The sequence below is a fragment of the Vidua macroura genome, chromosome 10 (assembly GCF_024509145.1).
Source record: "Vidua macroura isolate BioBank_ID:100142 chromosome 10, ASM2450914v1, whole genome shotgun sequence".
Classification (NCBI taxonomy): Eukaryota; Metazoa; Chordata; class Aves; order Passeriformes; family Viduidae; genus Vidua; species Vidua macroura.
The window spans coordinates 1,999,035-2,011,059 of NC_071580.1; the positions used below are offsets into that span (position 1 = coordinate 1,999,035).

A 12,025-nucleotide genomic window follows, 5' to 3' on the forward strand; every position below is an offset into this window, starting at 1 on the left:
AAAATGCTTCTGTTCCTTGCTGAGTGCCAGAAATCCTTTGAAGTCTCCTGCTGGAACCCAGTGATTTGGAATATTCGTAGGGAGAGTTATTCCAGCTTTTCTGGATGCAAGGAGAAGTGAAAAGGGCTGGGGAAATCTCAAAAGGTTTTTAGCAGAGATTGTTTGCAGCAGCTTCTTTCCTTCCTAGTAAATACCTCTTGCCCATTAAAATTTAGTAAAGAAGGTGAAGAATTCACACAAAAAAATGAGTTTTTATGTGGTTAAACCCCCCCAAAAAGCACCTGCTGCTGTTTCCTTGCCACTTCCTGCACCTCCCAAAGCCAAACAAAGGGAACAGGCACAATAGGGAAGAAAAGTGCTTTGCATGGATCCCACCATGGGAGGGCAATGGAAACCCGGAACAAAGTCCTCTCCACCCTCTGTTTGCCAAATGAAATGTTTAAAGAGCAATATTCCACCAGGTGTGTGCTCCTGGAGATAACAGCTCCAACCTCTGCATTCCTGGAAAAAGCTTCTCCTTGTGCTCTGAAAGTTGCGTTTGATGTCGTGGGGAAGAAATCCACTTTTTAAGGAATTAAAAATTATTTTTAAGGAATAGGACTGATGAGAAGGTGCCCTGGCACTCACACCATCATGTTTTCTAGATGAGCAGAGTCTTTGGAGATAGAATTGAAACCCACTTGGAGATAGAATTTATACCAACCTGCTAAGTAAATATTCCCACTTTTCACCTCCAACGTTGGGATTATAACTTTGAGTCTATTTTACAGACACTTTCAAGAGGAATTGTCACAGGTTTTGCCATTTTTCATCCCCTCCAGTGCTGTGTTCGTTACTGGAGGTGTGATTGCAGCTCGGCACCTCGTGTTTGCAGGGTCCCAGCTGTGACAAACTGCCAGGACAGCTCCTGCTGGAGCCCAAGGCTCTCAGCTGAGCCCTCAGCACACTCAGGAATTTGTTAATGCCTTCATTTGAAGCAGATCAGAGGGTTTTTTCCCTCCAGAAACAGGAGAGCTCTTGGGCTGGAGTTCACCCCAGATCCATTTAAAGGATTCTCAAACCTCTCCCCAAAACATTCACCACAAAATAATCCTTCTGCCACTGTGCCAGCCTGGCCCACACACATCCAGAATATTTATGAATGAGTGGAAAGCACAGAAGAGCTGAGTCATGCAGCCAGATGTCGTTTCTGAAGAATAAAATTTTATTTTTTTTGGCTGAAAAAACTGCATACACATGTTCAGATCTGGGCAACCTTCACCACATGTCTTCGTTTCCAAACAAATTTGTGCTCTGAAGCATGCAGGACCCTACTGCAGCTTGAGAAAGAAGTTAAGAGGGTTTTTTTTTTTTTTTTTTAAATCTAGAACTGTGCAAACATCATTTGAAAGCTATTTACATTTTGTACTCTCACTTCTACCAACAGGAGCATCAGCTGGTAGAGACGTGCAGAGTGCTGCTGTAATTTATGATTTGACACCCACGTTTGATTTGTGTAGAGTGAAAACCAAACAAACCTCCCACTGTTCCAAAACCTCCCCACAGGCAATCAAACTAATTTCTTCTTTGTAAAGGAAATCTCTTTAAGCCTTCCCTTCAGGTATTGAAATATTATTTCCACTCTGGATCCTCTTCCCCTGGTGGTGATTTGCACTTTGCTGCCTTGGTGAGTGGGAGCAGCAAGAAAAGATTTTGATTTTCATCGAGAAGGCAGGAGGGCACTGAGACAGAGCAGGGCTGCTTCTTCCTGTCATCCCCACCAAACTGCAAGATGAGATGGAGATTTTTTTTCCAAAAAGAAAATATTTTAGGCTATCTGAACTCAGATGCAGGAACTTAGATGTGAAAAAAAGCTGGATTTAAGTTCATCCTCCTGTTGCCTTCTCTTCCAAGTTCCTCTCCCATCCATTGAAGCCTGGAAGTCACCAACCAGCCAGACGCCAGCACTCCAATCCTGCTGGAGATCCTCATTTTTTATCTCCTCTAACCTGGCCCCTGGACTGTGTTGGTAGAACTTTGGGTGTGAGGAGCCACCAAACAGCCTCTGCCAGAGTGGCTGGATGCAGTTCATTTCCAAAGAAATGAAAAACGTTACGAATTAGAAGAATATTTAATGGAAATTACAAGTCTAGGAAAGATTTCCTCCTGGGGTAACACCTTTATGCATTCATTGTTCCCGGCTCCACTAGGAAAGGAGAATGGCTGAGCAAGAATTAAAGAGGAAATAGGGTTTGATTCCACTGTTCATTGTTAAATGTGCTTTTTGGCATTTGAAACAATCTTTAAATGCAGGCTAAAAGCATCTATTTAGAGAAAATAGAATGATAAGAAAGTGTCCAAGGCTTTACAGAGGGATTCTGTTATTTTGGGGTTTAAGGACGTTCCAAGCAGATCAGTCCATAGGGAATTCAGCAGATTTCCCTGCTGGAAAAGCTCCCAGTGTGCCATTTTCTTCTACCCTTGTGCTGCCTAAAATGCCAGAACAAAGAGGCTGGGCCACATCACACCCCTGCAGTCTGGTGTTCACAGTGAGTTTGGGGCAGCAGAACTTTGCTGTCCCTCAAAGCAACAAATCCTAAATTGGCACTGGGGAAGAGCGTGGCTGAGCAAGAATGAAATAGGAAATGGGGTTTGCTGCCGGAGGTGGGAGCTGCGTGGATCCTGTGCCATTCCAGGGGCTGTGTGCCATTCCCAGAGCGTTTATGGAAGAGGGGCCGTGCTCGCTGCCTCGCTCCGCTCTCCAGCCCCGGAGGGGGAAGCAAGCAGGGCTTTCCCAGGAGCCAAACTTCAGCAGGGACACCATTCCACAGAGCTGCTGGGCCCTGCTGCGCCCGGCTCAGTTCAGCACGGCGCTCTCGGGCTGGGGCCCGAAAATCTGGGAGAAGAATTGCAAGGCCAGGCGGACGTGGATGGGCACGAAGACGTAGGCTGTGTACACCACCATGGCCAGCACGGTGACGGTGATGGTGTGGAACATGGACTGCTCCCAGGGCTCCAGCACGTAGCTGCACGTCACCAGCTGGTACTGGTAGTACAGCCAGTACAGGTAGTCCTTCACCCTCTTCACGTCCATCTTCATCTCCAGCGGGGTTGGAGAGCACCTGGAATGACAGGGAAATGGGGATTACAGCTGGGGTGTCCCGTGGAACCGCTGCACAAACCCGTTTTCCGAGGTGTGGGTGCCACCAGCTCCCCTGGACCAAAGGGAGCTCGTGGGTTCTGCAGCTGCTGGGCATTCCCACTTCCCAGAAGAGCTGTGGCTGATCCATCCCTGGAAGTGTCCAAGGCCAGGTTGGAGCAAGCTGGGATACTGGAAGGTGTCCCTGCCCATGGTAGGTGTGGGACTGGACGATTAAACTCCCTTCCAACCCAAACCTTCCTGTGATTCTATCAATTCCCACATTCCAAGTGGGTTTTCCTATTCATTCCCTGTGGAGATCAGGGAAATAGGCATTTAAAAAGAAAGGCTTTGGGCCAGCTTCCAGAAATGTTCCATAAATTCCAGAAATGTTCAATAAATTCCAGGTATGCCCCGGAATAAAGATAAGATTAAAACAGTTGCCCTGTAAAAACTCCTCTGCTTACTTTTTGATAATCATTTTTATTGCTCTGCAATTGTTGGGAATAAAGAAAAGCCAAGTTACGAAAGAGAGAGAAAAAAGTAATCTCTGACTGCAGAAGGATTTTTTTGCAGCTCATTCCAAAGAAATGAAAAACGTTACGAATTAGAAGAATATTTAATGGAAATTACAAGTCTAGGAAAGATTTCCTCCTGGGGTAACACCTTTATGCATTCATTGTTCCCGGCTCCACTAGGAAAGGAGAATGGCTGAGCAAGAATTAAAGAGGAAATAGGGTTTGCTTCCACTGTTCATTGTTAAATGTGCTTTTTGGCATTTGAAACAATCTTTAAATGCAGGCTAAAAGCATCTATTTAGAGAAAATAGAATGATAAGAAAGTGTCCAAGGCTTTACAGAGGGATTCTGTTATTTTGGGGTTTAAGGACGTTCCAAGCAGATCAGTCCATAGGGAATTCAGCAGATTTCCCTGCTGGAAAACCTCCCAGTGTGCCATTTTCTTCTACCCTTGTGCTGCCTAAAATGCCAGAACAAAGAGGCTGGGCCACATCACACCCCTCCAGTCTGGTGTTCACAGTGAGTTTGGGGCAGCAGAACTTTGCTGTCCCTCAAAGCAACAAATCCTAAATTGACACTGGGAAATTTGCAGCCTGGCATTAAAATAAGGATGGGGCCACTGATACAGTCCAAAAATATTCCAATATTCAGTGTTTTCCTTCTCTGTTCTGGGGTGATGTGGGATTTACCAAGGGGAAGTTTTTCCCACGAATTCTCCCAAAGCATTTCCTTCACTTCCATCTTCCTGTATTTCCTAGAAAGTTCCACAGTGCTTTTGAGGGACAGATCAACATTTTAAATGCAGCAGTGGCTGTCTGTGACCAGCTTTTCTTGCAGGGGTTCAGGCTGGGGAGAAAGGCACTGCTGCTCTCTGGCCAGGAATGAATGGAAGCTGATTCCTTGCAGATCATTTATTGGAAGGCAGAACTCCAGAGAGAGAGACCTTAAAGCCTTGGAAATATTGCAGAGCCTTCAATGAAAGTGGCCCAGATGGCAAAGTGGGACTCCCTGGGAGCCAAAAGTGTCTCTGTTCAGAATTTCTGCAAAAAGAGCAGCGTTTTCCACTGAGGGGGGTGAAGCCTTTCCTGTACAGTGGGGAGGAGGAGGAGGAGGAGGAGGAGGAGGAGGAGGAGGAGAAGGAGAAGGAGAAGGAGAAGGAGAAGGAGAAGGAGAAGGAGAAGGAGAAGGAGAAGGAGAAGGAGAAGGAGAAGGAGAAGGAGAAGGAGAAGGAGAAGGAGAAGGAGAAGGAGAAGGAGAAGGAGAAAGAGGAGGAGGAGGAGGAGAAGGATGAGGAGGAGGAGGAGAAGGATGAGGAGGAGGAGGATAAGGGCCCTCTCACACTCTCAGGATGATGGGATTTACACTGGGGTTAGGGCTGTGCTGGTTAAATTCATCCCTTCCGTGGGTAAATCCCTGCTGATCCCAGAGAAGCTGCAAGGCTGGAGCACTGCTGGGGTGTCTGAGTGACCAGAGCTGCTCACACTCCTGTGCATCTCCATCCAGAGCTGGTTAAGGACAGCCACAGGCAGGGAGAACATCCCCAAGGCTGATTTTAGACATTCCAGGCTGCAGCCTCACCATTACCCCGTGGAGAGCCACATGAATAAAGGATGAGGCAGTTAAAATGATGAGCGGCCCTTTGGATTTAACCAAAGCCCTTGGCACCTTTTTTCCAGCCTGGGGATTGCATTTCCCTGCAGCCCCAGCACAGCCTGGCTTCCTTTGGTTCTCGCAGCTCCCAGGGCACGGCAGTAATTCCATCCCCAGGCACTCTGGAATTCCAGGAGGAACACGAGCTGCCTTCGTGCTCTGTGGTCTCCTAATGAATGCTGGAGGTTGGGATAAGTAAAAGGCAAAAGCAAATTACAGTCTGTGCCCTCACCACTGACACACTCTCCCTGCACTTCGTGCAGCCCGAGAGCAGGGAGCTGTGCAGGGAAAACACAACTCCAGCTACATAATTGATAAAGGAAAACACAGGAGGGAAAAGGGAAAAAAGCCATTTTAAAGCAGCTGCTGAGGCAATGAGAGACAAGGCTCCCCTGTGGCACAGTCACCCCAATCCCTTGGGGAAGGGACAATTTGCATCCCTCTGGGCCCGTTATGAGGAATAAGGAGCAGCCCCAAACCCCACACCTCCAGAGGTCTGTGGCAGCTTTACCACCCAAATTAATTGTAGCAGCAATCAAAGGGAATAGCTGATTACAAGGCAAACTTTGGAGGCTGAAAATCTGTATTTTAAACAGGATTCGTCCTAGAGAGTCTTCACTTCCATGTCTGTGTTTTATTCTATTCCAGCACTCCCACTTGAGAGGACCCTGAGTTGTTCACTCATCAGTTCCCACTATTCCAGAGCAGGAGATAATTTGTTCTTATGCAATTTTAACTCAACATTCATTTGTCTACAAATTTGGATTGAAACATTCAGTGCCTTCCTCTTTAGAGGCCACGGGACTGTTACAGCCAGCTATGAGTGAAATGAAGAGAATTCAGCTCCTGTTAGGCAATATTCAGATTATTTTCAGCACTTGCACCTCCAAGAGAAACCTGTAAAGCAGCTTTTAGTGTTTTAAGTGGCTGCCTGATTTTCTTGCTTGTTGACACATGTCTCTGATTAGGGCAGCTGAAAAGATAACTCATCATCCAAATATCAAGGTTTCATTTCAGAGCATGCCTAATCTCCCAAATCTCTTTATTAATGACTTTATCTTCCAGAGTCAGAGCTAGTTGGGAGTTAGAAGATGCCAGTGTTAGGTCCTTTAATATGTAATTTCTGCTTTGAGCAGCTGGGATTTTGGGGAATTTTGGTCACATTTTCAATCTGCAGCTCTGACCCGTGGCCGGACAGCTCCTGTTGGGAAATTCCTGTGGAAAGAAACATTCTTGCAGGGGACCTGGGAGAGACTGGTTTCCAAAGAATGCTTGAAAAACACTTGATGCCCTCAGCAGGAGGGGTTGGCCGGGTTATATATCCAGGGAAAAAGGGTTTCCAACATATATTCAGGAAAAGTTCATCTGGAGTGGGGAAAAACAAAGCCTGGAGCTGGAAATGGCCCCATGATCATTCAACAGGTGATCTCTGCTGCTTTAAATGGAAAGTAGGGACGAGATGAGAAATAAAAGCAGCAAACAATCAATCCATCCCCAAAATACAAATATTTAATTGGCTAAAAACGGCCATTTGCTGAATAATTGCTGGGATAGCCCAGCAGCAAGAGTGGATGGGGTTTGCAGCATCCTGAGGGAATCTCTTGTGCTGGAGCTTAAATAAAATCCTTCCAGGAGTCCCTGAGGGGGTTCCAGTCCCACCAACCCCGAGCACCCACATGTAGGCAGGTGCAAGCAGGCAAGGTGCCAGGCTGCATTTAAAGTTGTCTGATCTGCAAATAATTTCAGATATTAGGAGCTAAATGGGCAATCACCTCCTTGGGATTGAAACAGAAATTCGATCTGCAAGTTATTGCTGTGGAACTGCTCTTATTTGGAACTTCCCTGTGTTCAGTGGGTTTGCCCTGCTGAATATCCTGATTTATCCAAGGCACCATCTTGTCCCTCTTCATGCTGACATAATTCTGGGATGAACCCAGTGATTTTATGCAGGGCGACACCTCCAAGTGCAAGCAGAACCAGGAAGGGATTCCCAATCCCATTCCCAATCCCATTCCCAATCCCATTCTCAATCCCATTCCATTTCTGTTCATGTTTTATTCAGTGAGCACCAAGCACAGTGCACAAGGAGTGAAATGATGAGTGGTTGGGCAGAAATTGAGGTGAGGCGGCAGATTCCAGGGAATTCCACATCTCAGAATTTCCTGGGAACACCACCTCAGCCTGTTCCAGGGCATCCAAATCCCAGAATTTCCTGGGAACAACACCTCAGCCTATTCTGGGAAATCCACATCCCAGAATTTCCTGGGAACACCACCTCAGCCTATTCTGGGAAATCCACATCCCAGAATTTCCTGGGAACACCACCTCAGCCTATTCTGGGAAATCCAAATCCCAGAATTTCCTGGGAACACCACCTCAGCTTTAACCTCCAGCTTATTCTCCCAGGGAGGAAATCCCAGGAATGAGAAGAGCAGCAACAATCCCAGCACAGCTCCCACTGCAGACCTCAAAAACCACCTTGACCAGCAGATTTGGATAAATAACCCTCCCTGGAATCCTGGAGTGCACAGCAGAGCCTGTGGGGTTTGCTGGAAAAAATAAATATTGTCACCCAGTTCTTTTGAGAGTTTTAAAGTTCTTCTAAAAGTTCCTATGCCTTCTGATATTTACATATTTCAACTGAGTTTTCTCACACGTGTTCATGTAAATAATGATTGTTTTACATTCTTCTTTGTAGGTAGAGAAAATTAATAGACTGTTGGTTTGACCAGTGTGGTTGGAGAGGTGGCAGTTTCACTCTCCAATCCACTGTCACTTTTGCTATTGTATGTATAGTAGAGTCAGAAAATAAAATTTGCTTTTTTGGGTTCTTTTTCTTTCCTTTTACATCTAGCCTGCTTCTGTGAGTTATTTCGTGTCACAGTGTGACAGTATGTATCTTCCAGGAGTGGAAGGGGAAAGGCTGAAAGACAAGGCTACACCTCAAAATCCGCCTTGTCTTGCAGATTTGGATAAATAACCCTCCCTGGAATTCTGGAGTGCACGGCAGAGTGAAGCAATCCTGGTTTCTCTCCCTCAGCACCCTTGGCCATCCATTAGAGAGCTGCAGGAAATGCAAATCCCTTCCATATGTCCTGTGCAACGCCAGGATGAGGGTCTGAGCTGGGGAAACGTTGGTGCTGCACGTGACTCAGCCATTCTGCACGTGGGTGAGCACGGCTTGGCTGAGCCTGTGGGGTTTGCTGGAAAAAAAAAAAAAAAAAAATCTTCCAGGAGTGGAAGGGGAAAGGCAGAAAGAGCAACGGCGTTTTCAGCCCTGTTTCTGTTTCACCTGGCTCAGGAGAGTGAATTCCAGCATCTTCCTAATGTTCAACCCCAGCTTCCTTCCTGCTGGCCTCAGCAGCAGCACGGAGGTGCTATTTTGGTTCTTTCAAATGTCACATAATGCACAAGAAGCCCAGGAGATTTCTCTGTCCAGGAAGACTTCCTGTTACCCCTGGGAACCTCAACCCCCTCCTCGAGTGGCAGTGCCACACCTGCACAAAGTCTGAGCCGACTTCCTTGTCTCCACCTGGACCCTGATCTGTGTGTGCTCCTCCTGCTGCAATTCTGGGCTCCCAGACTGGGCTTTGGTGCTGGAATTCAGCTGCTTCTCTGCCTGGAGCACAGGAATTCTGGAGCAGAGGATTCCTGTCAGCCTGCACGGGACGACAGCCAGAGCGCTGCCGAATTTTCTCCTTCAGCTGAGTTCAGTGCACAGATGGGGTTTATGATGACCTACAACCACGTGGAAAACTCCTTTCAAATGAGATCCACGGATTTTTGACCCTCAGGAAAGCAGAGGTTGCTCTGCAGCACCCACAGGGATCTCCTTTGAGAGAAGCTTCTGACCATTCAATACCAGCCCAGCGGTTGGAAGCAGTTAAGTTTGGGCTGATTTCATGCCTTGCCTGCCCCCTGACAGGCTGCTCCCAGCAAAGGCACAGCTCTAAATACCTCAGCTGCCCCTGACTTTGCAGCCTGGCTGATTTATCAGTGCCCAATCCCCTCCTTACTCAGGAACAGGGAAAGGAGAAGCTGCAGCTTCTCTGTAACAACATTCCTGGAGCAGCTCTGTCCCATTTTCTTCCAAGGCTGAATTAATTTTTCAACAATTTTCCTGTTCTTCCCTCCCCTGAAGTTTCCTCACTTGTTTCCTTACATAACCAGCTGCTCCTTGCAGTTTAGGCACAGATCCTTTCCTTTCCAGCTTTCCTGGGCTGGGCATGGTTTGGGCTCTGGGTCGTCCCCCTGTGCCAGGATTTGTACCTTGGGGCAGAACAGGTGAGCGGCTCTGCCAGAGAAGATGGGAAAATGGCAAATTGAATCCCAGGGAAAGGGAAACCTTTCCCTCTATTTTGAGTGAAAGTATAATTTAAGAACGTGGTTTGGAACAGAACTATTCCCAACCAAAACCTCAAATCTGGGACTAGAGACCAGCACCAGGTTGAAATTGCAAACACTTAAAAATTGAGAGTTTGTAAAGAACTGTACCAGGAATATCTCAGAGGGGTTTTGCATTTGCTCCTGGTGACAATCCTCAGTTCCTTGTGAGATTTGGGACATCATCTACATCCTTCAAAGGCTTCCAAGTTCAGGAGGTTGTGTAAACACATCAATCTACCAGCACAATAACTGAGATGTCTGGGCTCTAAAATTAGATTTACTTTCAGTTGTAGCCCTTATTTTATTCAGACTTCTTTGCTTTGCTCTGAGTCATTTCTGAGGCAGCTGAAAGTAACAGCTTGGGTGGTGTGCAACGTGAGGAGGTGAATATTGTCACAGCTATGACAGGTATTAGTGGAAAATGAGACCAAACTCTTGTGCAAGTGCATCTCCCCTGAGATCTCATCAAAGGAAGCAGAGTTGCACCACTCCAGTCGCTGCTCTGAGAGAGGAAAAGCAGAAATGGACTGAGGTTCTTGCAACAGACAAGAAATAAAAGGGGAGATGCACTTTTTTTCACAGATTTAACCCCATCTATGCCATGAGGAACAGCTTCCTTTGCAGGCACTTCCTCGCTGTGAGCAGACAGGTTTGGACACACAAAGCTGTTGATATCCATAAAACAAATGAAAAGCTCCATAAAATGTGGCTTGGCAGGACCCAGAGCAGAGCCCTGGCTGCCTCCCAGCCAGCTGGAGCTCTGTGTCCTGGTGCTGTGGGTGCTTTTTGGGCACAGAGGGGTGGCACAAGCATTGCCATGGGCCCAGGCTGCTCCCCAGGGAGCGTTTCAGCATCTCCCATTCCAGCTGGAATCTTGGAATAACGTCCATGCTCCAAGCACAGCTTCCCTGCTTCTCCCCACTAAACCTGCACCAGAAATCACTCCAAGCACTCATGGAATTGCAGTTATTTGTACCATACTCGTGATATTTGTCAGAGAAAGAAAGCCCAGCATCCCAATTCCTAAAGCATTAAAATCCACATTAAAACCCCCCAAAGAGCCTTGTGCTGACTAAGCAGAGCCTAAGCATTTATTGCAGGGATTCTCCTCCATATTATCCAGGGTTTATCCAACAGGGAAGGCAGGACTTGCACCTGCTTCCCACTGAAGGCAGCCACCAGCAACTCTTAGAAAACCGGAGAGGAAAAATCCGCCAGCGATGAGCATTCCCAGCACAGCAGCACAGCCACCTTCCCTCCTCCATCCCCCCCGCCCAGCGCGACCCTCCCACTCCTGGCTGTCTGACTCGTTTTTAGGGAATCCCTACGGCAAACCATCTTCCTGCCACCTGGGAATAAATCCCCGACTGCAAGGCTGCAGCAACAAGTCACAGAATCACGGCATGGTCTGGCTTGGAAGGGACCTTAAAGCTCATCTCGTTGCACCCCTGCCGCGGGCAGGGACGCCCCAAACCGCGGAGCCCTCGCTGGGGGCTGCAGGTGCGGCAGGAACGCCACCGGCTCCCCTGAGGGAGGCGCAGCGCGGCAGCCCCGGGGGTTCTGCGGCCGCCAGCCCCGCTCCCGGGCCTCCCCCCGCTCCTTACCGAGCCGCCGGGGACTCGCCGTGGCAGCGGCCGCGCTCGCCAAGGTCACCGGCCCCTGGCTGGGGGATGCTCCGGGACGCGCCTCCGCCGCGGTGCCCTTGGGCGAGCCGAGCTGAGCGGGGAATGAGCGCCGGCACCGGGAGCGCCGGGATGCGGGAATGCCGGGATGCAGAACACCGGGATGCAGCGCACCGGGCTGCGGAAACACCGGGATGCAGCGCACCGGGCTGCAGGAACAGCGGGATGCAGCACACCGGGCTGCAGCGCACCGGGCTGCAGGAACAGCAGGATGCAGCACACCGGGATGCAGCACACCGGGATGCAGCGCACCGGGATGCGGCGCACCGGGCTGCGGGAACACCGGGATGCAGCACACCGGGCTGCGGGAACACCGGGACGCAGCGCACCGCGGCCCCGCGCCTCCCTCACCTCCGCTCCGCGCACCGCAGATCCCCAGCCCGGCGCTGCCCGCGCTTAAATCCCCACCTTTCCCCCTCCCTCCCTCCCTCCTCCTTCCCTCCTCCCCCGTTCCTCACCTCCCGCCCGCTCTCTCCGCGGCCGGGGCCCGGGCCGGTCCCTCCGCCCCGCCCGCTGCCGCAGCCGCTGCGCTCGGGCTTGCGGCGCCGGGGAGCGGGGGAGGAGGAGCGGCGGAGCCGGGCCCGGGGAAACCCGTGGGATGGAGCCGGCTGGCACCTCCGGGACGCCAGCTGTTTCCCTGGAGCGCCGTGTTTCCCTGGCTTTTCCCGGCG

The 12,025-nt window shown here is 49.4% G+C and overlaps 1 protein-coding gene across 2 annotated transcripts; it reads right to left on the reverse strand.

The window, feature by feature from the left end:
• Window positions 1–1,183: 1,183 nt before the first annotated feature.
• LOC128812391 (serine palmitoyltransferase small subunit B-like) lies at window positions 1,184–12,024 on the reverse strand. 2 transcript variants are annotated; one of them, XM_053986763.1, is made up of 2 exons: window positions 11,813–12,024; window positions 1,184–3,101 (listed from the first exon to the last, which is right to left on the reverse strand). In XM_053986763.1, the coding sequence occupies exon 2, from the start codon at window positions 3,077–3,079 to the stop codon at window positions 2,837–2,839; it is 243 nt and encodes an 80-aa protein (XP_053842738.1). In that variant the 5' UTR covers window positions 3,080–3,101; window positions 11,813–12,024; the 3' UTR covers window positions 1,184–2,836. The 2 variants fall into 2 exon arrangements, with proteins under 2 accessions (XP_053842738.1, XP_053842739.1); XM_053986764.1 differs by lacking the exon at window positions 11,813–12,024 and adding an exon at window positions 11,277–11,646.
• Window position 12,025: the final 1 nt, after the last annotated feature.

What these genes read in the sequence shown, in the direction of transcription:
- LOC128812391 (XM_053986763.1), bottom strand. Translation starts at nt 3,079, where the DNA reads ATGAAGATGGACGTGAAGAGGGTGAAGGACTACCTGTACTGGCTGTAC.